The following is a 26,857-nucleotide window of genomic DNA, read 5'->3' on the forward strand; positions in this document are numbered from 1 at the left end:
AACTCTTCAAATAAAAACATTAAAAAAAAACAGCTTGAAAGCTAATCCAACAAAACATTTGGCAATATCAAACAACTAACATAATCAGACAGTTAGCAGACGGTTTCAGTTTTTTCAGCAGTTCAGGACAGTACCCTATGACTCTTATTAATGACTTGGAATGTGGAAGAAAGACAAATACATTTTATGTACATTATGACACTATAGTATGCGTCCGAGGCTCTTGTCCGTCTGGGACGCCTCCACGCTGGGAGATACCAGGGGAGCAAGTGTGGCCAGGGCATTACTTCCCCTGGAACGCTAGATGGCAACCCCCCCGGGTTGCAGCAGTGCCTCAGACTCCCGCAGGGCTGCATGGGAGTTGGAGTGTGGGGCAGCCCTGCTGGGATCAGCAGGCGCCGCCAGGGGGTGCTGCAGCAGGAACTGCTGAGTCCTTATGGGCAGTTCTTCCACCACACTGGAATGCATTATAAAAGGAGCCAGCAGCCACTACTCGGGGAGCCAGAGTCGGGAGGAGGAGCGACGAAGCTTGACCCGAGGAGTGATGGAGGAGAAGTAAAGGAAGGGATTCACTGTTTGCACTGTGCTTGTGCCACGAATGTGTTATACTTGTGGGGAACAGGGAAGGCGTTTCCCACAAGGGAAAAAGAAAATAAAATCAAGAGTGTGCATTGAACTTATGTCCCACACGTGTCTGTGTCAGGTTTGGCTGGCGGTGCCAGCCTGGTGGACCACAGACACTAAAAATAGAAGCTGGCACGGCCATAATTGTTTGGAAGGCAAGCAGTACAACATGCAGTTAGCCACCAGCTTTATGTCAGCAGAAATGAATAAATTGTCAGGGGCTAAATAGAATCACATTTGATGGGAATGCAGACCCATTTAATGCAGTTCATTTGAAATACACCATCTTGAGAGTCACTTATCAAATACTGTAATCTTGCCTGTTGTTTTGTAGCTTGAGGAATATGAACAGGAAGTGGTGAAATATCTCTTGGTTCCCAGGCTCCAGCAAACAGGTTGCTTAAATGATTCTGGAGGTACCTTTAAGAATGAAAACGGAAAGATTTTATTCATTCATTTACTTTCTGAATGGACAACACAGTGCCATAGTAATTAGCACTGTTACTTAAAGAATAAAACATTCTGGTTTTGAATTCCACACTCGGTCATTGCCTATGTAGAATCTACATTTTCCCCAAGGTCATTTCTCTAGATATTCCAGCTTTCATCCCACACCTCAAAGGTGTGCAAATCGGTAATTCCGTATTAGAAAGTGAAAATGTGAGCTTGGGTCTAAGTGGTTCTTATAATTTATCAGCGCCCCAACCTGCCTTGATTTCTATGTTGTGAGTGTTGATGCCATTAAAGCTTTTGTCCTCTGAAGACCCTGGGTTAAATGGATTTCACAATGTTGGTTTGTGTTATTTTCTGAACCCATTTATTATCCATACAATGTCACAGGGGGATGAAAACAGTCTTGACAGCATAAGGGGCAAAGTAGGAATCCACTTTGGATGGGGGTGGTACCAGTCCATTACAGGAAACATTCACTCCAGGTCAATTTAGAGTCCCTTATCAGCCTACTCTGCACTTTATTAGAAGGATGTGGGAAGAAACTATGTATGAAGAGAAAATACATAAAACAATGAAAGCTCCATACACAGTCCCATGGGTCAGGACTTGAACACAAGACATTGAATCAGTGGTTACCACTATGCCTACCACTATGCCACTCTAGAACTGTTACCAACAAATTTAAATCGTTTAAACATTTGGTATTCTGCTTAGTTGCAAAGACAATGGCCACTCTCATAAAATGCTCCATTTTATTATTATGTATTATGTAGTAAGTTTATTACCACCAATACTACTACTACTACTTCTACTTGTCCACTATAATCTTTTTCTTTGCTGTGTAAACCATCTTTTACTGGTGTTCACTATAATATGCACCATACAAAATAATTAATTGATATTATATTTAAAATAATCCATTCAGCCATTTTCTTCGCCCACTTACCCTAGTCAGCATCAATAAAACTCAAAGCCTATCCTAGAACTAACATAAACAATGGAGGAATCTTCCCCAGATAGATTCTCCGAAACCAATATTTAAATCTTTGTTAATAATCAACATACCAATTGATAACCTTTCCAATAAGCCCTTTGGGTGGAGTTTTGGGTGCAACTTCTTTTTCCACGAGGTGGTAGGGATATAATGTGTCAATTGGCAGCTCTACAAACACTGGACCTTTAAAGGGATACAGGAAGTAATCATTTTTTAGAAAGCCAGAAAATTAAAAAAAAAAATTAAAATAATAAAATAGTTTACCTGGTGTCCCTGACTGGGCAACTGCTATAGCTTTTTTAAGTACTGGAATGATTTCTCGGACTGTTCGGACTGAGGCACAGAATTTGCATAGACTTTTAAACAAAGACATCTGATCAATATCTTGAAGTGCTCCACGGCCCTAAGGGAAAAGAAAATGCTAAAACTACTAAATGAAAATTATAAAAAAATTTAAAAATAAAGCAAAAACTATTGCATACATACAAGCTGAATTTCTAAACTTCACTTCAGTTTAGTTTAATGTAGCACATACATACAACAAAAGGAAGAATGCTGTATTGAATCAATATATAATATGTATATGTACTGTATACTTGAAAAGTCATAGCTTATAAAATAAAACTAGTAATTTACGCAATGTTAGACTACAATATCTTTAATGCAGCAAGGTATACTTTGTCTACAAGGTTTTAGATATACAGTACAGATGTGTGCCAAATTTTTCTCTGTCCCATTCAACTTTACCAGTGTTTTGATTTTTGCAGAAGGAAGAAAATAATGTGCTTTACTGAGAGTGAATGTAAACCACGTAACTAATCATGTAGGTTCACCTAATTGTAGTAAACCGGTTCTGAATAATAAATTACTGGAAAAGAAAACTAGCAGCAAAAGGGTGTACTACCAGACAGTTTGAAAGCCTATGTGCTACTTGGACACATATAGTACATCAATGCTTATTAACAAAAAATCTTCAGCAGAGTGTTTTGCAATTTGTTTTCTAGTTCAACAGGCCAAGAGTTGAAGCCTTACTCACATGATTTTCAGTACTTATAGGGAACTGTGATTTACAAGGTCTCTATTCTAAAAACATATTATTATGAGTATTAAAATACATAATGCTCTCATTAGAAATATTGCTTTTTAAAGTGATCGTCAGACCTATCCTTTTCATGCAGAAAAACAGATTAACACCAACAGATGTGTTACTCACAATTTGTAATTGATTTCTTCTAAAAAATTAACACATAATATTGAATACAGTGATCCCTCGCTATATCGCGCTTCGCCTTTCGCGGCTTCACTCCATCGCGGATTTTATATGTAAGCATATTTAAATATATATCGCGGATTTTTCGCTGCTTCGCGGGTTTCTGCGGACAATAGGTCTTTTAATTTCTGGTACATGCTTCCTCAGTTGGTTTGCCCAGTTGATTTCATACAAGGGACGCTATTGGCAGATGGCTGAGAAGCTATCCAGCTTACTTTCTCTTTCTCTCTCTCTCTCTCTCTCTCTCTCTTGCGCTGACGTAGGGGGGTGTGAGCAGGGGGGCTGTGTGCAGCTGCTTCCTGAAGGACAGGCTGCACGGAGCTTCGCATACTTAAAAGCTCAAAGGGCACGTATTGATTTTTTTTTATCGGTCTCTCTCTATCTCTCTCTATCACTCTCTCTCTCTCTTCCTGATCCTGACAGAGGGGGTGTGAGCTGCCGCCTTCAACAGCTTTGTACCGGCGGTGCTTCGCATACTTAAAAGCCAAAAAGCCGTATTGATTTTTTTTTTTGACTGCTTGCTTTGCACTCCTTTGAAAAGGAAGATATGTTTGCATTCTTTTAATTGTGAGACAGAACTGCCATCTCTGTCTTGTCATGGAGCACAGTTTAAACTTTTGAAAAAGAGACAAATGTTTGTTTGCAGTGTTTGAATAACGTTCCTGTCTCTCTACAACCTCCTGTGTTTCTGCGCAAATCTGTGACCCAAGCATGACATTCTAAAAATAACCATATAAACATATGGTTTCTACTTCGCGGATTTTCCTATTTCGCGGGTGGCTCTGGAACGCAACCCCCGCGATGGAGGAGGGATTACTGTACATTACAATATTATAAGATCTTCAGTTTTAAAAACTGTGCAGATGTGTCTGTCTGGACTGGGGAGTTGATTTAGGGATTTTCATTTTAGACAAGACATCACTACTAGGCATATTATAAACTCTAAGTATGTAAAGACATGGAGATTAGCAATTGAAATAAATGCCAACCAATCAACAGATACACTTTTCAAAAAGAGGTCCATAGGCTAAAATAGCTATTTATGATGCTGACAGTGAACAAACTACTTCACAAACCAGCCTTCATTTTAAAACTTTAAATAGTAAAATACTGGTTTGAATGACCTGGTAGTTTTCAAAAGCAGGGGGCCTCAAAAGCTTGCATATTGTCTTTTTTTAGTCAGCCAATTAAAAGGTGTCCTTTTGCTTGACTTCTCATTAAAAGCAGGAATTAAAAGATATTGACTAACTTAAACAGAATATATGATACCAAAATTGTGCTTTGCATGGCAGATACGGCTACCATTTATAAATTATTACAAAATGAAAATAGCATACAGAACATACTGTCCCGCTCAGTGACTTCATATTGAGAAGAGGTAGACTTCCTACCTGAAGCAAGGTTGCTGCAGCTCCACTTAACAACAGGACAGGGGACTCCGCCATTTGAGCATTTTTTATTGCTGTTACAGTGTTGGTCAACCCTGGCCCAGCAGTTACTGCAGCAACCCCAATTGTTCCTAAAAATAAACAATAAGAAATTCATGTTATCCAATAGACTATAATGGCTATTTCTGCTCTTTGGTAGTGAATGGACTTGAACTTATAATTCAGCCAGAAAATAACCCAAAGGCTGAGAACCACTGAACATACTAAAAACATATGACAACTCATATGGAATAATGCTAAATAAGTGACTCATTGTCAAGATATGTCAGTATTAACTAAAATTATCTTTCATGATACAAATCCATCCTCAAATCCAAAGATAATTCAATATTTTAGCTATTATCATCTTCATTTTTTAACCCAAAATTTAATGGATACACTTAGTCCAATACAAGGCCATATTGGTATTCTGGTGCTTTTCATATCAGTACCAGGCGCAACATTATATTGTCCTGGGACACTCCAGAATGTGGTTAAGCTGAGAGTAGAATCTAAGTCTCTAGGGCTATGAAGGTGTGCAAACAATCATGCTGTGCCATCATGCTTCACCTCAAAATTAATCCATGGCAATTAATCTTCTTTCTTTGTGTGTGATTCTCTACAATATCTACTTTAACCCAAATAATGTTTTTTTCAAGTTAGCTTTACTGAACTTTTTTTTTTCATGCACAGTTTGATTTCTTTTGAAAGAGAATACAGTACTATAATGTGTCTTTTATAGTTCCATTCACATAATACTCTCCACATAATAAAAACTACAGTATATTAGATTTATGCTTTTATTTTCAGATTAAGTACTTTAAATACATACACAATAAAAAATATCATATCTCTCTATATATAAAAGAAAATCCTTGAATGGAAAGCAAATGCAAGGCTACGATACGTGATAATCTCGAAAGACATTTTAAAGACCCGCGAGACCAAGGAGACTTGCCACGGTGCGTCTCGTGGGGACCGTAAACATGAGACTTGGTGCCAAGAGATTGTCCCAGGGCCGTAGCAAAAAGGACAGCGGCTGTACAGGCTTTAAAAAAGATTGAAGGGCAGCGTGACAGCAGCTACCCCAACCGAACGCGAGCAGCGTTATACATCCTGCAAGAAAGAATTCAACCACACCCGGGGCCAGTAATAAAAGACAGGTATTGCTTTTACAATGTCACGCGAGACCAGGCAGTGAGCCATCATTTAAAACAAGTCAACAGACCTCTAAGCTAGCAGTTGTTGGATTGCTTTTGGCAGGCAAGCATCATGTGCTCCCAGCTCTTAAAACAACGACATGCGACAGGCAGAAGAGGCAGCTAGCAAGCAGCAAAAAGACAGCAAATGATCCAAAGGCATATCCTTAGTGTACGTTCAGCCGCAACATCCTTCACAACACGAGCAGTATTATACGTCTGGGAAGAAAGAGATGTAACCTCGTGCGGGGCAGGAAATAAAGAAACAAGTATTGTTTTTACAAAAGTTTTTAAAGTAAAAGTGAAAATAATGCATATGTAACAATTCACAAGAAAATAACAATCTCTTTAAATTGTAGATTGCCTGCCTAAGGTAAAGTCATCCCTGATGAATGGGAACTTGGGAATGAGGGGTCCTTTCATCGGATTAGCGCTATTTCAGATGTGGAATGGCAAAATGGGGGAGGCAGCTTGATGAATGAGGTCTCCAGGACTTAAAACAAATCCAAATCATATTATGTGATATCACGTAATGTGTAATTCTACTCCGTACTTCTAGAATTTTTACTTTTATACTGTATTGAGGATTTATTCTGTTCTATGTACTGTACTGTACTGTATTGACCCCCTTCTTTTCGACGCCCACTGCACGCCCAACCTACCTGGAAAGGGTTTTTTTGTGGGAGTTTTTTCTGGTCTTCTTAGAGGGTCAAGGCTGGGGGGCTGTCAAGAGGCAGGGCCTGTTAAAGCCCATTGCAGCACTTCTTGTGTGATTTTGGGCTATACAAAAAATAAATTGTATTGTATATCCGGTAAACCAAACACAGGGGTTGGCGAGCGAAGCAAGCAGGGGGAGGTGCCCCCTAGTATACTATAAACTACCACTGGTGATGAAATTATAAGGAAGGAATCTTGCAAATGAATGTCTTCTGTGTAAGGTTAAAAGGTATGACCTGAATGTGTCCAGGCCCTTGGTTTCATATAATATTTCCCAAATTTAAGTAATATTGCCATTCATTATTGTACAAAGTGGGTTTGTTTATATTGTCAAAATCAAAACAGCTATATTTCATATTGAACATCTCGAACACAAGCACAATGAGCATAGATAGTGACAAATGACTGGCTATCTCTTAGTCCTATTTCCACATACAAGGCACCATACATTGCAAATGCTGGACTGCATCAGTTACTGTACTACGGTAAGTTTTCTGAAAGCACTATAATGCTAACTACATCAACAACCCCATCTTAAAACAAGTCATAAATTTACAAGTGTTTCTAGAAGAAGCAATTTACAGTACATCCGGTATTCACAGCGCATCACTTTTTCCACATTTTGTTATGTTACAGCCTTATTCCAAAATGGATTAAATTCATTTTTTTCCTCAGAATTCTACACACAACACCCCATAATGACAACATGAAAAAAAGTTTACTTGAGGTTTTTGCAAATTTATTAAAAATAAAAAAAACTGAGAAATCACATGTACTTAAGTATTCACAGCCTTTGCTCAATACTTTGTCGATGCACCTTTGGCAGCAATTCCAGCCTCAAGTCTTTTTGAATATGATGCCACAAGCTTGGCACACCTATCCTTGGCCAGTTTCGCCCATTCCTCTTTGCACCACCTCTCAAGCTCCATCAGGTTGGATGGGAAGCATCGGTGCACAGCCATTTTAAGATCTCTCCAGAGATGTTCAATCGGATTCAAGTCTGGGCTCTGGCAGGGCCACTCAAGGACATTCACAGAGATGTCCTGAAGCCACTCTTTTGATATCTTGGCTGTGTGCTTAGGGTCGTTGTCCTGCTGAAAGATGAACCGTCGCCCCAGTCTGAGGTCAAGAGCGCTCTGGAGCAGGTTTTCATCCAGGATGTCTCTGTACATTGCTGCAGTCATCTTTTCCTTTATCCTGACCAGTCTCCCAGTCCCTGCTGCTGAAAAACATCCCCACAGCATGATGCTGCCACGACCATGCTTCACTGTAGGAATGGTATTGGCCTGGTGATGAGTGCTGCCTGGTTTCCTCTAAACGTGACACCTGGCATTCACACCAAAGAGTTCAATCTTTGTCTCATCAGACCAGAGAATTTTCTTTCTCATGGTCTGAGAGTCCTTCAGGTGCCTTTTGGCAAACTCCAGGCGGGCTGCCATGTGCCTATTACTAAGGAGTGGCTTCCGTCTGGCCACTCTACCATACAGGCCTGATTGGTGAATTGCTGCAGAGATGGTTGTCCTTCTGGAAGGTTCTCCTCTCTCCACAGAGGACCTCTGGAGCTCTGACAGAGTGACCATCAGGTTCTTGGTCACCTCCCTGACTAAGGCCCTTCTCCTCCGATCGCTCGGTTTAGATGGCCGGCCAGCTCTAGGAAGAGTCCTGGTGGTTTTGAACTTCTTCCACTTACGGATGATGGAGGCCACTGTGCTCATTGGGACCTTCAAAGCAGCAGAAACTTTTCTGTAACCTTCCCCAGATTTGTGCCTCGAGACAATCCTGTCTCGGAGGTCTACAGACAATTCCTTTGACTTCATGCTTGGTTTGTGCTCTGACATGAATTGTCAACTGTGGGACCTTATATAGACAGGTGTGTGCCTTTCCAAATCTTGTCCAATCAACTGAATTTACCACAGGTGGACTCCAATTAAGCTGCAGAAGCATCTCAAGGATGATCAGGGGAAACAGGATGCACCTGAGCTCAATTTTGAGCTTCATGGCAAAGGCTGTGAATACTTATGTACATGTGCTTTCTCAATTTTTTTATTTTTAATAAATTTGCAAAAATCTCAAGTAAACTTTTTTTACGTTGTCATTATGGGGTGTTGTGTGTAGAATTCTGAGGAAAAAAATGAATTTAATCCATTTTGAAATAAGGCTGTAGCATAACAAAATGTGGAAAAAGTGATGCGCTGTGAATACTTTCCGGATGCACTGTAAATATACTTCATGATTTATATGCAGTTCAATCAAGTTGTTAATTGCCATGTGCTTTTTAAACTGACTGCCACTTTGCAACAATCTTAGCTAAAGACAATAGTCACCAGACTGAGCACATAAAATTTATGTCTTGACAACTAATAATAATAATAATCATACTACACTGGATTTATATAGCACCGTTCCCATACGCAAACACTGAACAGGATAAAAATAAATAGCACTGGATACAAACTATTATCAGATGTTAAATGCCAAATTCATTAAACACAACAATCAGAAGTAGAATAAGAAATAAACAATTCACTGAACATTTAGAATGCTAGGATTTATGTTTGACTGGTTGAAATAAGTTTCATGATGAAATGCAGTAACATATTTGTGAGATTATATTATGTAGACAATAGTTCAGTTAAATAATTTTGATTAATAATAATTACAGATTTATAAATTGATAATATTTCTAGTGTTCTTTCTGTTTTTTGAAGAATTGACTGTGAAAAAGACTTTTTCCGTATTGCAATTGGTTACACAGACTTCCTCTGTATTGCAAGTAGTTATGGAGCATTGTGGAAAGAAAGAAAAGTGAAAGACAGGGAAGTGGGGGTTGGTATGTTTGCAGAGAGATATTACTGTTTCAGTAAAGAAAACCTACTTGAAAGAATATCCATAGAATTCTGTATTTACAGGTACAGTATATCTCTGACCATCACCACACAAATCCAACACTTGCATATTACTTAAGGTGAATCATTGGGTTGTAGCACATATCCCTTCATGCTCACTGCCTTTTGGAGCCTAGATACACCTGCAATACAGGTTTTCTGCATTAAAAGTAGAAGTGATTTGTAATCATCAAGGTAATGTTATGGATATTATGTCAAACTGGCCTGGAAACACCCATGATGTCTTCATCTTGGGCAATTAGGCAGTGTGTCACAAGGCAAGATATGACGAGTTTGGCGGTGGGTCGCTATTGGGTGATAGCAAGTATTCCCTCTTTACTTATCGTGTGACATCTCTAAGTGTATGGACATAGAAATAAGCCATATGAAGAATACATTTTCAAATTCACAATACAGAACTATGAATTAATATATGGGGTGGGCAAAAGTAGGTTTACAGCTGTAAGTATGTAAAACACAAAGTTTATTCTTATTTTATTATTTACTTACTAATTATTATATTATTTATTTGTCTTCTTATTATTATTGTTATTATTTTGTATACTTGCTTATGATTTATCTTTTAGGTAATGATGAATAGTAATTTAACCAATGACCAACGAATGTGGATGCTTAAACAAATACTGAAAGACAGAATGCCAAAAAGATTCAACAAAAATGGACCGATGAATTTGATAAACCACCACCAAGTAGACAAACAATTTACAGAATACGCAATAAATTTAATGAAACTAGGTCCATCTGTAATACTCCAAAAAGCTGTCGACCAGTCAGTGTTAACACCCAGAAAAATTAAATGTTAGGGAGTCAGGCATTTATAAACAGCCCGAAAAAATCAAAACAAAGAGCTTCTGTTGAGTTAGACACTTCCTGTAGATGATACAGTAATAAGAAGAAAACAAATAATAAAATAATTAATTAATAAATAATAATACAAGAATAAACACTGTGTTTTGCATACTCACAACTATAAACCTACTTTTCTCCACCCCTGTATATATATATATATAAGAACTTTGACAAAGTGTGCAAAACTGATTGACTGGCCAGACTGTTGCTTTTCAGGCAAACTAACTTACTATGTGACTCCGCCTCACTGAAGATTGATTAGCTTCTGAATTTCCCCATGGGATTAATAACATTTATCTAATCTAATCTAAGTAACCTCAGACAATGAAGAACAGTATAATACTTTACATCAGCAAACTCACACTATGGTGGAACACAACACAGGTATGTGCCACTTAACATCCACAATAAGTTTCATGATATCATCATATGTCCATCCTGCTTGAATAGATAGATAGATAGATAGATAGATAGATAGATAGATAGATAGATAGATAGATAGATAGATAGATAGATAGATAGATAGATAGATAGATAGATAGATAGATAGATAGATAGATACTTTATTAATCCCAATATACAGTGTTCCCTCTAGAAAATTAGTAGGAGGAATTTGTTGCTGACAAAGGTGGGGGAAGCATTGAATGCTTCTGAATAAGACTTCACAATATTTCACTGACAGGAATGAACTCATTTCTGATAAACAAACAGATTTTGATAAATAAAAAGCTGTATTGGGACTGCCACCAACACTAATAATGTTATAATACCATCAGCAGAGAAGCAAAACATTTCTTGAAAATATTTTTGTGTAACTTTTTTAAAACTTACCTGACAGTCTAGCAACAGCATCAGCAGCAAAAACGGCTGTGGCTTCATGACGTGTGTCTACAATCCGGATGCCTAATTTCTCACTGGCCACAAGGATTGGGGAAATGTGACCACCTACCAGTGTAAAGATGAACTTGACACCATGAGCCCGCAATACTTCAGCCACACTCTCTCCACCATGGCAGGGACTCTTTGGCTCTGTCTGATGCAAACAAAAAAAGATGAAGGATATGTATTACATTCCTCCGATTTCACAAACATTACTTGAAAGTTTAGCTGCTTTAGCATCACAAAAATACAAATCGTGTCATCAAAACTTTGAAAGTATTTTAAAGGATGCGCTACCAAAACCTGCATTTGAGTTTAAACTGCCTATGTGTGAGGAATTGTCTAAACTTATAAAAATGTGTTCTGTAAAAATGGTTTTCAGATTCCATTTCATGAATTGTTATATTGCCATCTTCCTAGTCCTCTATGATTCTTCTATATTTTAAATGTGCAATTTACATTTATGGGTTGAGGGAACCCTGAGCCTATTTTAGAAGCACTGGGCATATGACAGGGACAATCCAGGGATGGGAAGCCAATTTGTTGTGGGCTGTACATACATATATACCCATATAAGTACAATTTAAACTAAAAAATTAAAACTAAACTTAGCATGCAGATCTTTGATATATGGAATGAAAAAGAATCCATAGAAAACCAATGTGGACATGGGTAGTACTAACAAACTCTAGAATGGCCTGGTCTTAAACCCAACCCAAGTGCCAAGGTAGACACTCTAACCAGTGAGCTGCATTTTAATAATTATATAATTATATCACACTTTAATAGAAGATACATCCGCAACTCCATTTCCATTTCTTGTTAAGTGAGCAGTGCAAAACAATATGAAATGATCAATAAAGTTAGGAATTCAAGAAAAAAATTAAATAACCAAAATCATCATATAACCAAGCAATGCAATAAGTTGAACATCTGCATAATAACATATACCTGTAATTAAAGAAGTATATCATATCATACATTTATTCAGTATAAACACTAAGCTCAATATTGAGATAATAATAATAATAATTCATTACATTTATATAGCGCTTTTCTCAGTACTCAAAGCGCTATTCACACAGGGAGGAACCGGGAAGCGAACCCACAATCCTCCACAGTCTCCTTACTGCAAAGCAGCAGCACTACCACTGCGCCACCTGTGAGTTGATGCGTGTCAACACAGCATAATGTGAAATTACGAGGAATTTTGTTTCAAATAAATGATTGAGATTTATATATAAATATACAAGATAAACTTAAATTATATGTATTTATAAAATGTGCTGCATATAAAAATGAAAAGAAAAAAACACACAGTATAAAGTAGTTCAATACTTTAACTCATTTGTTGTGGAAGAAAGACTATTCTGCTAGTGTTGTGATAAATATTGCTATGAATGCCAATAGAATCTAAAATTGTTTGAAGTGAAGTATGGAATCTAAGAGGTAGTTGACACACTTTGAAGGAGTCACCTCCTTCTTCAGGACTTTTTGTAGAAAAAAAACATGTATATGTTATCAAAAATATAACCAGACATAAAAAAGGAGGAGTAAAAAAGTAGAAAAATTATGAAGCTTACAATAAAGATAATAAACAAGGCTATGATAAACACCTGAGGTTTCTAGTTTCAGCTGATTTTATACCTCATCCTCCCAAAGTTCCTTAGTTTCAAGTCCCGAACCCAGTGCAATTCAATGCAATACTGTATTAAATATCACTGTAGTTAAGAGTTATACTTGGAGTAAAAAGAAGCAGAGTTGGAATAAAATAAAAGGACTGACTTTGTTTAATACACTTGAGCAATCATGAGCGATTTTGTATGTGTTTCCATCCATCCATCCATTATCCAACCCGCTATATATGTGTTTCATATGTGCATTATAGGTACAAAAAGGCAGCGGTAACTATGACTTATTTCTGTCTACCTTTGTTCATGTTAATTTGTGCAGAGAGTCCTGCTTTTGTGAAGACCTTTGTTTACAAGTTTCAAGTAAAATAAGCAACAGATTTAAAAGCACTTTTTGATTTATGGATGCACCAAAAACATTATAGTAAAAATTTATTTTAAAAAAACTCACACATACAGTACAAACAAACACATCATCCAAAAATTTTAATTTACATTTGAATACATTTGAACAAATGCTTTTTTAATATGATCATATCACTTCAAGCTGCTACTAAACCCTTTTTCCTTGCAACCCAGCCCTGCAAACTGAAGGTAGTCTCATTACTTTCCATCCACTGGATTTAGGGGCATCCCTCATAGCAGGCAAAATTATGATGTTGAAAATTGGGAACATTCAGCCATAAAACAAATTTCTGAAGAATGAAGACACTGGCTTGAGAATCCCGAGCATCCATTTGTATATACTGTAAACAGACTATAAAAACCTCAAGTACTTAACAGCCTAATTACAAGATGGGCAAAACCACACTACAGCAACTGAATGAAGTGTTTAACATGAAAAATGCAATTTGGAAGCATTGCCATTTTCAAATCAACTACTCTAGAGCAAAACAAACTAGCACTGTCTCTCTAGATTCAATTGACAGGAGTGCCTCAAGGCTGATTTATATTAAATTTAGAATTCTTCATGTGTACCGACATATACTGCATAAACAGAAATAAGAGAAGCAAGAAGTCTTGGCTAAGATTATCAGATTTTTTTGCTTGTGTATTGTATGTAAGTTTAACTAGCAAGAATAATAGTGAATATTAAAAATTGATTGTCAATGGTCTATAAAAATATATTCTGTCATTAGATATTTATGGTTGCCTCATAAATTTTAAAAATGCAATTATATATATTGAAAAAATATTTTAATTACAAGGTCTAATTTGATTTATTGGACAACAGCACTACTACAAATCTAAACGCCTATCCCAAAAGCACTCATCCTACATATGCAGTGTACCAATGTGTGACATACGAGTATGTACCAAGTTTTACTGATCTCACAATGGAGAATGTTAAGATGCTTAAAATACGTTTTCAAATTTTTAAAAAATGGAATGAATGGAGTTAAGGGTTTTTTTTAATTAAATGTGTAGGCAGACACAGTTTTGAATATGGAGATGCAAATTCCTCTTTTTTCCCTTTGTTTAAGGCAGGGGTGTCAAACTGAATGTACGCAGGCCGGATCTGAACTTTGTACTTATTTAAAGTGGCCTACTTCATCAATATTGAAAACATGTTACATATGGTTTATGATGATTGTTAGTTTTCTCAAAGATCCCCTTTAACTTGTATTTCATATATAGATTATATGCATTTTTGATTAAGACAGATTAAATTTATACCTGGCATTAACATGTGTCTCCAGTGTCTACTTGTGTTTATATGCACATTATAGTGCACCGCAGCTACTAATATGTAGTTAGGATGGAAACTGGCACTTTGTAATGACTCAACAAGAGCAAGTAAAAAGGTTGTGACATGCCACACTGCCATCAAGAACTGAAGTGTTTTAGTGTGATGTGACAGCCTCATTAAAGAGAGAGTAGCTTGACTTCACTCGCACCACTGTGCTGATGTTTTAAAGCTGCACAGACATCAGGGCTAGCCACCCTCCCAAAGCTTACCTGACTGCTACACAATTATTTTTATTTATTCACTGGCTTGACTGTTGTACTGTATATGGATATGAAAAGTATTTTCATTTCTACTCCTGTTAAATGTGATTGCTTTTTGTTTCAGGCCAACTCCAAATATGGTCTACATGATCCATCACCACCGTGTTTACACCAGATAATTTATAGTTAAGTGCCATCCAATTATGACGCATGTTAATGCAAGATGTATTTTGCTTTAGCTTCAAATTTTGATTTGTGTCTGGTCCACCGCTACCACTTCACTTTATGTTCAGACTTCACTCAATGCTGAATGTGGTCTCATAGCTACTGATAGCTTTCTAACCCTCAACAATGTCCAAGGAAAAACAATGCTTATAAAGAGGTATGCCAGTTTCAAGAGAGATGCAAGACAGAATATATAATTGTGATGAGCAGTGAGGCACCGGTGTGTATTGTTTGTAAGGAATATGGGGCAGTAGCTGTTTGTTGATATATTCCAGACTGTGTTGGATATATAAAGTGTTCTTTCAAATATATGAAAATATGTGAAACTTTTTTTGTGCCTGGCATGTTTAGCCTGTTTTCAGGTTGTTGGGACAGGCCCTTGGACAATGCATTGTCCTTAGCATACACCTTTTCTCATGTGAGGGCTTTTGGGCTTGAAAGGTATTAAGTAACCCATTGGTTGATTTTTTGTGATGCAGATTAAAGCGTGCCTTGTACCTTAAACTTGTATGTTTTGCTATTTTGGATTAGATGTCTATATTATCATGAATCCTGTCGATAACTTACGTACAGTAGAATTTAGTACTTTGCCCACTGAATTGGAAATTTATTAATGTTCATTTGTGTTTTTCTGCTGTCAGTATTAAGTATATGATGTTAACGTTAAAATACCTTTAAAAGCTGTTATTTAATTTTTGTACCGCATGACAAAAATAATATTTTGATAGATTTTTTTATGCATGACAAAAATAATATTTTGATAGATTTTTTTTTTGCATGACAAAAATTTTGATAGATCTTTTTTTTTTTGGCGCAGCATTATTTGACATTTATCATCTCTGGTTCCTGTAGTCTGACGCATTGTGAAATGCTGTGTCCCATCCTCACACCTTCACTAGACTGAACTTCCATGGCCCCAGTTATTTTTTTTCTGTCATGTTAGGTTTAGGTTTATGTCCCTTGCCTGTTCATTTATGTCACTTGCTTTCTCTTTCTAACTCCATGATTAGAGACAATCCAAGCCAGGATCCTTCGATATGACTGAAAGTATTAAAACAGAGGGGAAGGTCTCATTAGGTTTTAATCTTTATGTGCTTGATCCTTCCTCCCTCCATTACTCTCTCCCTTCCTTTCATGCTACCACTCATTAACACACACACGTACTATATGTACAACCTCTACAAAGCTTCTCAGCATTTGTGGCATTTAACCGATTTAACCTTTACCCCTTCTGACAGCATATCCCCTCCAGGTTCACATGGCTCCACCTGAATTTTCACACCAAAAACACCACTACTTCCACTTTAACATCAGTCTAATAGATAGGAAATAATACATTGTAATATACTACAGAACTGATTTACAAAAATGGTATTTTAAAATAATAATTGCAATATCATAATATTATGGACCAAGAATCGGAATAACAACCCTCACAACTACAACCCTTATTTAATACAGCAATTCCTAATGACTGAGCACTACACTGTCCACTTTTAATGGATATGTAAATGCATAATGACAGGAAAAGCTATTTTAAATGTAAATAATTAGCTTGTTCAGACATTCATTTTATTAATGTTATTTATCATGTAAGTACAGTGCTAAACATAAATCTAGTGCAAGTATGAATGTACAGTAATTATAAAGAACATTATACTTTCACTTTTCATTTATCAAGTCCTAAAGCCTCTTAAAATATCAACAGGCCAACAAAGTCTAGCAGTGTTGCCCCTCTTGTCTCTCCTCCTTTCATAAACAAAGACAGCCAGCATAAGAAAGAAGTTTTTCTAAAAAAAAGTATACAGTAGACACCTAACTGTACTGGCAAACTGTGAAATATCAGACAGTCTATGGTAATATTACATGTAACCTCCAAAAAGGAAAACAAAACAAATGGTGTAGCATACAATGGAAAAGTAAATGCTCTAGACATCTTTTTATTTCTCGATTGGGCTGTTCTTCTGTGTTGCTAGAGTTATGGTCTAGAGAGGAGGAAGAACAACAAATAAAATGACAAAACACTTCATAAGCAGAACTGTCACTATATGCTCCCTTGAATTAATAATGGGGAAATAGAAACTATAAAAAGCAATACAAAGTTTTTGAAATTAAATACTCTCACTGCCCACTTTATTAAGTAAACATTGCTAGTACCGGGTTGGACTGGTAAAATCCTAGCAGATCAGCCCGTCTGACACCAACAATCATGCCACGTTTAAAGTCACTTAAATCACCTTTCTTCCCCATTCTGATGCTCAGTTTGATCTTCAGCGGTCATTTTGACAAAAGTCTACATGCCTAAATGCATTGAGTAGTTGTCATGCGATTGACTGATTTTTGCGTTAACAAGTGGTTGAACAGGTGTACCTATTAAAGTGGCCGGCGAGTGTATATTATCCATCTATTTCCTAATTCTGTTTTGTCTAATACAGATTCATAGAAGATCATCAGCATCAATGGGTGCAAGGCACGAACCAAGAAAGGGTGATGTGCTGCTCTACTGCAGTCATATTGGGCTAATTCAATGACATCAATCAGCATAATGTGCAGGTATGTGGCACGTTGAAGGAAGCCTGTGTATCTGAAGGAAGCCAAAGAAGGCAAAGGAGAAAATGTGGATATTCCATAAGGATAGTAACCTATGAGCAATCTGTAGTACTTGATAATCAGAGCTTAGTCATAAAACCATAAAATGCTGACAGTCAATTCCAACAATCAATAACAAATATTACTATAGAGTAAAAAATTTTTGAAACTTTTGGACGTTGTTCTTGTGGAATTGTGTGTTTCATATTGTGGATGCAGCAAGAGCCTGTGCCTGAAGTGTGGTGTATGCTTCATTAAACAATTTCAGGTCCAGGAAGCAATCAGATCACCATTAAAAGCATGAAACTTACCCATTTAGGCCGTTTCTTTCTAAGCGGGCAGCTTTTGACCTTCTTATCTAAATATCCAATTTACAATGTCATAGTAGCCCATGAAGCTCTTTGGACTTTGGATCAAATGAAAATGTGTTAAAGGTTCAACTATGCATGCCCAGCAAAAAAAAAAAAAAAAAGGCATTTTGTTTCCTAGCGATATTCTATCACTATATAAAAACTGTTGGGGGCAATGCATTAGTTTTATTTTCTTCTTCAGCCTACAAAAACAGTGACAAGCAAATATTTCTTACTAATAAACAGTGTATCAAATAATCCAGGTTTTAAGATTATCTCCATTAAACAAAATATTTGTAATATGTCAAAAATTGGGCAAACCATGTAATGTATATAATGTTGTGATAGTGTCGTGTTTTGTATATTGTGTTGTTTACTTGCATTTAATTGCTATGTGCATGGATGTAACACCAAGAGAAATTCCTAACGAGTGTGTTGCCTGGCAATAAAGTTAAAATTAATTGCCAAAACATAAGTATGAAAAATGAAAGAACTATATAGAAGTTTTATATGTGGTTTCTGCAGAACAGAGATCTTGCACCATATTTAATATAGTAAAACTGCTCAAGTAATATTTTTGCTTTTAGAAAGCCTATACAGTCATATGAAAAAGTTTGGGAACCCCTCTCAGCCTGCATAATAATTTACTCTACTTTCAACAAAAAAGATAACAGTGGTATGTCTTTCATTTCCTAGGTACATCTGAGTACTGGGGTTTTTTTCCGAAAAATGATTTTTAGTGAAACAGTATTTAGTCATATGAAATTAAATCAAATGTGAAAAACTGGCTGTGCAAAAATGTGGGTACCCTTGTAATTTTGCTGATTTGAATGCATGTAACTGCTCAATACTAATTACTTGCAACACCAAATTGGTTGGATTAGCTTGTTAAGCCTTAACTTCACAGACAGGTGTGTCCAATCATGAGATATAAAGGTATTTAAGGTGGTCAATTGCAAGTTATGCTTCCCTTTGACTCTCCTCTGAAGAGTGACAGCATGGGATCCTCAAAGCAATTCTCAAAAGATCTGAAAACAAAGATTGTTCAGTATCATGGTTTAGGGGAAGGCTACAAAAAGCTATCTCAGAGGTTTAAACTGTCAGTTTCAACTGAAAGGAATGTCATCAGAGGAAGGAAGCCCACAGGCATAGTTGCTGTTACACCCAGCAGGTCTGGCAGGCCAAGAAAAATACAGGAGCGGCATATGCGCAGGATTATGAGAATGGTTACAGACAACCCACAGATCACCTCCAAAGACCTGCAAGAACATCTTGCTGCAGATGGTGCATCTGTACATCGTTCTACAATTCAGCACAATTTTCACAAAGAACATCTGTATGGCAGGGTGATGAGAAAGAAGCCCTTTCTGCACTCACGCCACAAACAGAGTCCCTTGTTGTATGCACATGCTCATTTAGACAAGATTCATTTTGGAACAAAGTGCTTTGGACTGATGAGACAAAAATGGAGTATTTGGTCATAACAAAAAGCACTTTGCATGGCGGAAGAAGAACACCGCATTCCAAGAAAAACACCTGCTACCTACTGTCAAATTTGGTGGAGGTTCCATCATGCTGTGGGACTGTGTGGCTAGTTCAGAGACTGGGACCCTTGTTAAAGTCAAGGGTCAGATGAATTTAACCCAATATCAACAAATTCTTCAGAATAATGTTCAAGCATCAGTCACAAAGTCGAAGTTACGCAGGGGTTGGATATTCCAACAAGACAATGACCTAAAACACAGCTCGATATCTACAAAGGCATTCATACAGAGGGAGAAGTACAATGTTCTGGAATGGCCGTCACAGTCCCCTGACTTGAATATCATTGAAAATCTATGGGATGATTTGAAGCAGGCTGGCCATGCTCGGCAGCCATTAAATTTAACTGAACTGGAGAGATTTTGTATGGAAGAATGATCAAAAATACCTCCAGCCAGAATCCAGACACTCATCAAAGGCTATAGAAGGCGTCTGGAGGCTGTTAATTTGCAAAAGGAGGTTCAACTAAGTATTGATGTAATATCTCTATTGGGGTGCCCAAATTTATGCACCCGTCTAATTTTGTTATGATGCATATTGCATATTTTCTGTTAATCCAATAAACTTAATATCACTGCTGAAATACTGCTGTTTACATAAGGCATATCATATATTAAAAGGAAGTTGCTACTTTGAAAGCTCAGCCAATGATAAACAAAAATCCAAAGAATTAAGAGGGGTTCCCAAACATTTTCATATAAATGTTTAAATGTTAAAAACAAGAAAACATCATTCAGCCCACATATGCCCTACAAAGTATCAAAAATTAATGTTCATGGTAGGTTGGAGTCTTTCTTAGCAGCAATTGGAATAAGGCAAGAACCATTGCTGCACAAGGTGTCCATCCATCAGAGGATAGGCATACACACATACCCCCTACACTCTCCCACGTTTAGGCCAGTTTAGGAATGTCGATCTACCAAAAAAAAAAAAAACAGAAATTTTCAACAGAGAGAGAGTCCTTGCAAATTTCACATGCACAATAATAAGGCACACAATTTGAACTCAAACAATGTACCTACAGGGCAGCAGCACTAAATACTACACCATTGTGGTGCATTTTTGACAAGGTAACTACTGTGTTATTTTTTGTTTTAAAAATCAGTTTTATCCTATTTTGTCTCTTGCATGGGACTTCCTTCTGGAGTACATTTATAATACAATATAGAGCAATTTACAAGAATATTGTTTAGCCCTACACAGCAAGTTATAAGCACAATTTGACATCAAACACAAATTAGCAATTTTATGGCATCAAGTCTAGTTCTTAAATCATTACTCTACAATTCCTGCCTAGAATATTTTATTAGCCATCCTATAGTTATGCCTCTAAATGAAATTACATCCTGGGTAAAATACACTATATTCATTCATGAAATATTTTCTACATAGCTTTCATTACTGAGGATGGTGGATATGCATATATAAATATAAATATATATCAATTCATCTATTCTTTTAATCTGCTTAATTGAAGATTTGGGCTCCCAACATCTTAGCCTATACAGAGTGTCAGTCCACTGTACCAAAAATTCATACACACAAATACAAAGGAAAAAATTAAAGCAAATTAACTTAACATGTAAATGCAAACTCCGTAGAGACAGTAATATTATTCTCCTGAAGCTGTGAAAAAGTATTAACTATTTTGCCACTCTCTATATATTCATTCAACACTTTTCTAATCCACGTGCTGGCACTTTTTAAATTATATATTTCTTAAAATAAAAAAACTATGTTGATTTTGTTTACAAAGCTAAATCGTAACCAACCTGTGAAGAATGATTAAGTCAAAACTCCAAATGGGATAATTCAGTGTATGTTATTGTGTAAGATGGTTTTAAATTGGTTTAAATTTTATTAACCTGTACCGTCAAGATACAAGTATGCTAAGGATTCTCCTCAATCTTGAACCATACCATGTATTCAAAAAGTTTGCATAATGGTAAAGAAGATCAGAACAAAATATAGTTCAGGGGACCAGAAGAAAAAAAACTGGAAACACGACAAATGCTATATCTCCAGGATTAGAACGTCTAACTCTGGTAACTAATCACATAATACTGCAATAATTACAAGACTCAAACTCGACGAAGGAGGAAATGTTTGAAGTGCCGGGTAATTACGGGCGCAAAATCTCTGTGGCGCATGCTCTGCACAGTAATCTACCAGCTTGAAAGCTTACCTTGTGGAAGAACTGATAGAACAACCCGAGCTTGTAAGCAGCGAAGACCAAGATGCCAGAGAAGGCCACCAAAATCGTCCCAAGGACAGTGCACAGCATGCAGCATCCTTCCATTGCAACTGTCGTTGCCTCTGGGTGACAGGCAGAATTAGAAAAAATATGCTCAAAAGCTACTAAAGGCAAAAAAAATTAAATACTGCAACTATCTCATCAAAAAAATATAACTCCAGAAATAAATTATTAATAACTGTGGTCATTGAAACTGAAGCAATAACACAATTAGTAGTCGAAAAGTTGACCGCTGTAATCTAAAACTATCATCAAAAGCATCTCGTAGTCAATCAATTTGAATTTGCTTCGAAATAATAATGAAACACAATGTTAAACAGAGATTACACATCTACAGGGAACTGCCAGTCACGGGTCGTCGGGTTTTTGTTGACTTACAATACCAAAGAACGTTGGTCCCGCAAAGTATATGCTGTTAAACTGTAGGTACGCTTATTTGGTGCATTAACAGCTTCTGTGAATTCAGCTTCTACGGACGGTAAAATGTGAGTGATTTACATTATGACCAATGACTTTTCGACAATATTTTTTCCTCCCTATCACTGCGAACAAAAGGCGGGACCACTACAAAATATGCTTCCTGGTTCTCATTGTACGGTACGGTGCTGCCAAAATTAGAGCGTGTTTGGCCTCTCGTTAGTGACTCGATAGGCGGTATTATGTAAATTATACAACTAGATGCGTTGTTATGCAAATATATTTCTGGGGGCCTGAATGTCATTCGTTGCGAGGTTAAGTATGCAAATAAAAGACCTATTGGATTGGTTCACTATACTATCACGTGATCGCGAATAGTAGGTTGGTGTTACAGAAATTTTCTTTGGTTGAGAAAGTTTTTTCTTTTTCTTAAGTAAGGGCGTGCTTTGAACCATTGTAGCTTCTGACCTTGACTTTTTGTTTTTAAATAGATAAGATTATTTACATTTGGCCTGTAAATTGTTTCGAAATATCTTGTTAAGTTACTCATTTGCAAACGTTGTTTTTGGTTAATGAAAATTATATTAAACTTTATATGAGCATTGTTAATTCTGATTGAAAAAAGCCAACCCTTTCTTTATATAATACTAATTACATATTTGGACACACCCAGAAATATCCATGTTGTTGATTACTAGGGTGTTGTTCCGTGTCAGCCATTATGAATGTAGAGGAAAGCCAAGCAAAATGACACCTTTTATTGACTAACTAAAAAGATTTCAATATGCAAGCTTTCGAGGCAACTCATCTTGCCTGAAGAAGGGGCCTGAGTTGCCTCGAAAGCTTGCATATTGTAATCTTTTTAGTTAGCCAGTAAAAGGTGTCATTTTGCTTGGCTTTTCTCTACATGTTTTTGATTGAAATTGATCATTTTTTAAATCGGGATTCCATTGATTGATTTAAAAATTCAGCCAAGGCATTAATTTTGCTAATGGCTACTACTACTTGAAATTACTGATTTTTAATTTATTTTTCAAATATGACTGCAAAGCCCCGTTTTCAGGTGTAATTTCATCATTGTTCAAATAGTTAACCCCCTTAGCTTACTTTTCATTTGGCATTGCAAATGCTAATTGGTTATTAGAGAAACCACTGTATTTTCATAAGCACCGCTGAAACCTATTAATCTGTTCACGTGTTTCTCTGGCTTTTCTAAACTTCAGTTTATTTCAAGCAGTAATAGCCATTAGCTAGGGGGAGAGAAGGAGAGCAGGTTATATCTAATCTATTCTTATAATCCTTATAATTATAAATATCAATGCAGCAACAGGCTAACATGCAACAACTCCTGGGGAATCTTGAAACTAAGATTAAAACTGCCATATTACCAATTAAAACTATAAAATGACATTAAAAACTCAGAATCAATGTCTCCATGATGGGACAGTTAACTTTGTGAGCTGGAATGTTAAAGGCCTGAATCACGAATTAAAGAGAAAGAAAGTATGCTCTCACCTAACAGGCTTAAACGCTAAAATAGTATTTTTACAGGAGACCCACTTACTAACAAAGGATCAGTTCAGATTACAAAAAGACTGGACTGGCCAAATGTTCCATTCTAGTTTTATAAAGAAAACTAGAGGGGTGGGAATTCTCATACATAGAACAGTTCCTTTTGTAGCATCAGAGGTAGTGTCGGACCCTGAAGGGAGATATGTGATGGTCATGGGCAACTTATATAACAGTAAAATGATTTTGATAAATGTTTATGCACCCAATGTTGATGATAAGGAATTCATGCAAAATCTATTTGCATCCATTCCCAGTGTGAACACTCATAAAATTATAATGGCTGGGGACTTTAATTGTGTTTTAAATCCACTCTTAGATAGGACTCCTGTGACAGGGGGGACGACATCTAATACTGCAAAGATAATTACACAGTTTTTAAAGGATCACAACTTATCAGACCCCTGGAGGTTTCTTAACCCAAACTCAAGAACATATTCGTTCTACTCACCAGTGCATTATAGCTACTCAAGAATTGATTATTTTTTTATAGATAATAATTTCCTGCCTACAATTAAATTATGCAAATATGACACAATTGTTATCTCTGACCATGCCCCTCTAGTCTTGGAGCTAAAATCAATAAGCCCCTCGTACTCACCTCGCAGATGGCGTCTTAACCCTCTTTTATTGGCAGACGAGAACTGCACAGAATTTATATCCAAACAAATCAGCTTCTTCCTAGAGACAAACATGTCTACAGAGGTTTCTGCAGGAACACTCTGGGAAACTCTAAAGGCCTTCCTAAGAGGCCAGATTATTTCATATCTTTCCCATAGAAATAAATTAGAAACCAAGAAAGTGTCAGAGCTAAGAAATGAAATTACTAGAATAGATGAAGAACAAGCCAGGCGTCCAAGTGAAGCTCTTCACAGGAAAAGGCAGGCCTTGCATACAGAACTTAACATCTTAACAACTAAAGAAACTGAACAACTTATTTATAAGTCTAGACAGCATTACTATGAACACGGAGAAAAAGCTAATAAGCTTTTAGCTCAACAAATTCATAAACAAGAAGTTCACAATGCAATACCAGTAATCACCAACAAGAATGGAGAAGAAATCATCGACCATAATAAAATAATGCACACATTTAGAGATTACTATAAGTCTTTATATTCCACTGAGCCCAAAGAAGACAACACGCAATCTAATGCATTTCTGGATAATTCACAAATACCACAAATAGATGCTTTAAGTGCTGAGGAACTAGATAAACCTCTAACGCTAACAGAATTACTAGACGCTATAAAGTCACTACAAAGCGGGAAATCATCAGGCCCTGATGGTTACCCCGTAGAGTTTTATAAGAAATTCTCCACTCAGCTAGCTCCACTCTTATTGGTAACATTTACAGAAGCTAAAGACCACCAAATACTACCTCAAACATTTCGACAAGCATTAATCACCGTCTTTCCTAAACAAAATAAGGACTTGTTACAATGTGCATCATATAGACCAATTTCACTCCTGAATAATGATGTTAAGATACTCTCAAAAATCCTAGCTAGAAGGATGGAGAAAGTGCTGCCCTCGGTAATATCACAAGATCAAACTGGATTTATTAAAGGCCGACATCTATCTTCAAATCTCCGACGCTTGTTTAATGTTATATATTCACCAGCAAAATCAAACACCCCAGAGATATTACTATCATTAGACGCAGAAAAGGCATTTGACATGATCGAATGGAATTACCTTTTCACTGCATTGGAGAAATTTGGGTTTGGCCCGAATATTTGTGCTTGGATTAAACTACTGTATACCAGTCCAGAAGCTTCAGTTTGTATTAATAAAATTTGCTCAGACTACTTTAAACTAGAACGTGGTACCAGACAAGGATGTCCCTTGTCGCCACTGTTGTTTGCAATCGCTATTGAACCACTGGCGGTTCACTGCCGAAATTCTCATCAGATAAAGGGGATTGTCAGAGAAGGACTGGAACAGAAAATTTCTCTATATGCAGATGATATGGTCTTATATATATCGGACCCAGAAAACACTGTCCCTGCTGTTTTAACAGCACTAACAGAATTTCAAAAGATATCTGGTCTTAGAATTAATCTGAATAAAAGTATACTCTTTCCAGTGAACTCACAAGCATATAATATTAAATTAGACACCCTACCTTTTACCATAGCAGATCAGTTTAAATACCTAGGGGTAAATATCACAAGTAAACATAAAGCTCTTTATCAACAAAATTTTGGCTTCTGTATGGAAAAAATTAAGCAAGACTTGCATAGATGGTCAACCCTTCATCTCACTCTAGCCGGAAGAATTAACATTGTTAAGATGAATATCCTTCCTAAACTTCTCTTTTTATTTCAAAACATTTCAATATATATCAATAAATCGTTTTTTAAACAGTTAGATTCAATAATAACCTCATTCATTTGGAACTCAAAACACCCACGTATCCGAAGAGCGACCCTACAAAGACCTCAGGCAGAAGGTGGCATGGCTTTACCTAATTTTCAGTTTTATTACTGGGCAGCAAACATACAAGCCATAAAAACCTGGACACAAATAAATGCACATACACAGGCTTGGTCTGCAATAGAAGTAAAATCCTGTAGTACTTCTTTATATTCCCTGCTTTGCTCTCCAATAAATGAAAGTTATCGCAAATATACTAATAACCCAATTGTGCTTTACTCACTCAGAATATGGAACCAAATTAGGAAGCATTTTAAGATGGAAAATCTTTTATCAGTGGCACCTTTGCAAGGGAACCACCTCTTTCAACCTTCGCAAATATATCCAGTTTTTAATACCTGGAAAAGTTTTGGGATTAAAATGCTCAGAGATCTTTATATAGACAACATATTTACATCTTTTGAACAATTACGTTCAAAATTTAACCTCCCAGCTACACATTTCTTTTACTATCTTCAAATTAGAAATTTTGTTAAACAGAAATTGCCCGATTTCCCCCACCTTGCACCCTCCACAATGCTGGAAAAAATACTGCTCAATTCCGAGGAAACAAACACTATTTCCGCAATATAT

At 36.7% G+C, this 26,857-nt stretch overlaps 1 protein-coding gene across 4 annotated transcripts in view; it reads right to left on the reverse strand.

Annotated features, from left to right (window-relative positions):
• ilvbl (ilvB (bacterial acetolactate synthase)-like) overlaps nucleotides 1-22,331 on the reverse strand; it is a 47,740-nt gene extending 25,409 nt beyond the window's left edge. Inside the window, exons 1-7 of one of the 4 annotated variants that reach the window (XM_028810365.2) lie at nucleotides 22,238-22,331; nucleotides 21,791-21,921; nucleotides 11,271-11,472; nucleotides 4,733-4,860; nucleotides 2,336-2,474; nucleotides 2,143-2,254; nucleotides 945-1,044 (exon numbers count right to left, since the gene is read on the reverse strand). In XM_028810365.2, coding sequence (XP_028666198.1) covers nucleotides 945-1,044; nucleotides 2,143-2,254; nucleotides 2,336-2,474; nucleotides 4,733-4,860; nucleotides 11,271-11,472; nucleotides 21,791-21,904 — 795 coding nt within the window. In that variant the 5' untranslated portion in view covers nucleotides 21,905-21,921; nucleotides 22,238-22,331. Of the gene's footprint in view, nucleotides 1-944; nucleotides 1,045-2,142; nucleotides 2,255-2,335; nucleotides 2,475-4,732; nucleotides 4,861-11,270; nucleotides 11,473-21,790 lie in introns of all 4 variants that reach the window. The other 3 variants (XM_028810364.2, XM_051932137.1, XM_051932138.1) reach the window with 3 other exon arrangements.
• Between the last annotated feature and the right edge of the window lie 4,526 nt (nucleotides 22,332-26,857).

The sequence above is a fragment of the Erpetoichthys calabaricus genome, chromosome 9, assembly GCF_900747795.2.
Source record: "Erpetoichthys calabaricus chromosome 9, fErpCal1.3, whole genome shotgun sequence".
Lineage (NCBI taxonomy): Eukaryota > Metazoa > Chordata > Cladistia > Polypteriformes > Polypteridae > Erpetoichthys > Erpetoichthys calabaricus.